General features: G+C 59.9%; 2 protein-coding genes across 2 annotated transcripts in view; both read left to right on the forward strand.

Moving 5' to 3' along the window:
- The window catches only part of CAPN1 (calpain 1), an 8619-nt gene extending 6582 nt beyond the window's left edge, over positions 1–2037 (forward strand). The window contains exons 20-23 of the mRNA XM_041411650.1: positions 300–378; positions 459–575; positions 1474–1532; positions 1665–2037. Of these exons, the coding sequence (XP_041267584.1) occupies positions 300–378; positions 459–575; positions 1474–1532; positions 1665–1691 (282 nt within the window). The 3' untranslated portion in view covers positions 1692–2037. The remainder of the gene's footprint in view (positions 1–299; positions 379–458; positions 576–1473; positions 1533–1664) is intronic.
- An 802-nt stretch (positions 2038–2839) lies between these two features.
- Positions 2840–3123, forward strand: part of POLA2 (DNA polymerase alpha 2, accessory subunit) — a 10972-nt gene continuing 10688 nt past the window's right edge. Inside the window, exon 1 of the mRNA XM_041411649.1 lies at positions 2840–2990. Coding sequence (XP_041267583.1) covers positions 2867–2990 — 124 coding nt within the window. The 5' untranslated portion in view covers positions 2840–2866. The remainder of the gene's footprint in view (positions 2991–3123) is intronic.

Consider the following 3123-nt stretch of genomic DNA (forward strand, 5'->3'; position numbering starts at 1 on the left):
GGGGGGAGGGCTTTTGGGGTCTCTCTCATGGGTGACCCCCGTTTTTAGGGGGTTTTGGGGTCTCTCTCCTCATGGGAAACCCCCTCATACTGTTTTCCCCCCTTTTTTGGGGCTGTTGGGGTGTGGGGTGAAGATTTTGAGGTCTTTCTTCATGGGTGGTCTCCATTCTGGGGTCCATGGGGGTGTTTTGGGTGACCCCTGCCCCTTTGGGTGCTGATTTTGGGGTACATGTTGATGTTTTGGGTGACCCCTGCCCCTTTGGGTGCTGATTTTGGCCCTTTGGGGGCTGTTCCTGCCAGAGCATCTTCCGCAAGTTCGACCTGGACAAGTCGGGCTCCATCAGCGCCTACGAGCTGCGCCTGGCGCTGGAGGCCGCAGGTGACCCCCGGGACCCCCCCCCAGGACCCCTGCCCTTCCCGGGGGTCCCCAGGTGACCCCCCGGCTGTCCCCTGTCCCAGGGTACCGGCTGAACAAGAGGCTGCACGAGCTGCTCATCACCCGCTACGCCGAGCCCGACCTGGCCCTGGACTTCGACAGCTTCGTCTGCTGCCTCGTGCGCCTGGAGACCATGTTCCGTGAGCACCCCGACCATCCCAAAGGATCCCAGAGGATCCCAAAGCATCCCTCCTGTGCAGTCCTGAGTGATCCCTGATGATCCCAAATGATCCCTCCTGTGCAGTCCTGAGTGATCCCCAATCATCCCAAACAATCCCTCCCATGCAATCCTCAGTAAACCCAAATGATCCCAAGCGATCCCTCCCACCCCAATCCCCCATGATCCCAAATGATCCCTCATATGCAGTCCTGAGTGATCCCCAATGATCCTTCCCACCCAATCCCAGACAACCCCAATGATCCCAAACGATCCCTCCCACCCAATCCCAGACAACCCCAATGATCCCAAACGATCCCTCCCACCCAATCCCAGACAACCCCAATGATCCCAAACGATCCCTCCCACCCAATCCCAGACAACCCCAATGATCCCAAACGATCCCTCCCACCCAATCCCAGACAACCCCAATGATCCCAAACGATCCCTCCCACCCAAATCCCAAAGCATCCCTCCTGTGCAGTCCTGAGTGATCCCTGATGATCCCAAATGATGCCTCCTGTGCAGTCCTGAGTGATCCCCAATCATCCCAAACAATCCCTCCCATGCAATCCTCAGTAAACCCAAATGATCCCAAGCGATCCCTCCCACCCCAATCCCCCATGATCCCAAATGATCCCTCATATGCAGTCCTGAGTGATCCCCAATGATCCTTCCCACCCAATCCCAGACAACCCCAATGATCCCAAATGGTCCCTCCCACCCCATCCCAAACAACCCCAATGATCCCCAATGATCCCTCCCAGATCCCCAGTGATCCCAAACCATCCCTCCCACCCTGATCCCGAATCATCCCACCCCTCCCAGCCACTCTTTTCCCTCACAAATGGAACTTTCTCCCCACCTTTCCCTCCCCTCAGGGTTTTTCCAAGCCATGGACGTGGACCAGGATGGCGTCGTCACCTTCGACCTGCTGCAGGTACCAGGAAGAGCTCGAGGCCTTCCTCCTCCCCTTCCTCCTCCTCCTCTCCCTCCTCTTGCTTTCCCCCACTTTCTTCACCCTGTCCTGCTCCCCTTCCTCCCTCACCCTCCTCCTCCTCCTCCTCCCCAGTGGCTCCAGCTCACCATGTTCGCCTGACCGGACTCTCCAAGTGCCTTCCAGGACCCCGCGCCGGTTTTTCCCTTTTTTTAGCTTTTTTCGGCAGAAAAGGCTGGATGGGGGGGTGGGGTGGGGGTCACATGGGACCCCCCCCGAGCTTTGCCAAAGCCCCCTGTCCCTCCCTCACCTCACGCTCGGCCCTTTTGGGACAAATCCTCTGGATTTTGGTGCCTCTTGTGCTGACGGAGCCCCGGCCGTCGTCCTTCGCTTCAGGGATCTGCTGCCCCCGGGTGCCATAAAGTGATTTTTTATTGTATAAATTAAAAATGGGATAAAAACCAAAGGAAAAAAAAAAAGTTATTTAAGTCAAAACTCTTTTCTGGCAGTTCTTTCTCCCCCTCAAGGTGGGGGGTGAGTGGGTCTCAAGGTACTGCAAAATAACAGGTTTAGAGGTTGTCTTGGGGTTATAGATCACATATTTGGAGTTATATTAATATCTTTTTGGGATGTTTTGGTGGTTGTAACTTAAAACCCGGCGGTGTCTCCTGGGCGGGGGGTGCAGGACGAGGCTGCTGTGACTCAGAGGGGATGAGGGCCGGGCAGGGAGGGGACCCCGGGCCCGGGGCAGAATCCCCGGGGCAGGTGCGACCCCCAGGCCTGAGCAGGACCTCCCAGGGGCCCGGTTCTACCGCTCAGACCCAGTTGCCTCCCTCAGACCCGGTTTCACCCCTCAGGCCGGGTTCGACCCCTCAGGCCCAGTTCTGCCCCTCAGACCCGGTTCTGCCCCTCAGGCCCGGTTCCCCCCTCAGACCCTGTTCCCCTCCTCAGACCCTGTTCCCCCCCTCAGATTCAGTTCCCTGCTCAGACCTGGTTCTGCCCCTCAGACCCTGTTCCCCTCCTCAGGCCCTGTTCCCCCCCTCAGGCCGGTTCCATTCCCTCAGAGCCGCCTCAGCCCCGCCCCCTCAGCGCTCTGAGGGCGCGAATTTTCCCGCCCTTTTTTCATCCCGCCCTTTTCCCCTCCCACCCCTGGTGGGCGGTGCTTGGAGCACGTCGGTCCCGCCTCTTCGCCCGCCCATCGTGCTTCTATTGGTCCGTTTTGTCTAAATCTGAATAACCACACCTTTTATCCCGCCTTCGCCACGCCTTCTCTCCTTATACGGCTTGGCCACGCCCTCCCCATCACGGGGCCGCGCCCGCGCGGTTCGAGCGCGGCCATGGCGGAGCCGGGGATGGAGCCGGAGCCGGAGCCGGGCCCGGAGGCGGTGACGGCCGAGGCGGTGCTGAGGGAGCTGCGGCTCTTCGAGCTGCGCTGCGAGGGCGAGGAAGTGCCCGACAAGCGTGAGGGCTCCGGGGGGCGCGGACTGGGGGGAAGATGGGGGGGCTTGGGGGGGAGGAAGGGTTTGGGGGGGTGTCAGGGGAGCTGTGAGGGATATCGGGGGGCTGGGGGGGTGAGAGGAGCTTTGGGGGTGTC

The sequence above is a fragment of the Onychostruthus taczanowskii genome, unplaced genomic scaffold, assembly GCF_017590055.1.
Source record: "Onychostruthus taczanowskii isolate IOZ18803 unplaced genomic scaffold, ASM1759005v1 scaffold368, whole genome shotgun sequence".
NCBI lineage: Eukaryota > Metazoa > Chordata > Aves > Passeriformes > Passeridae > Onychostruthus > Onychostruthus taczanowskii.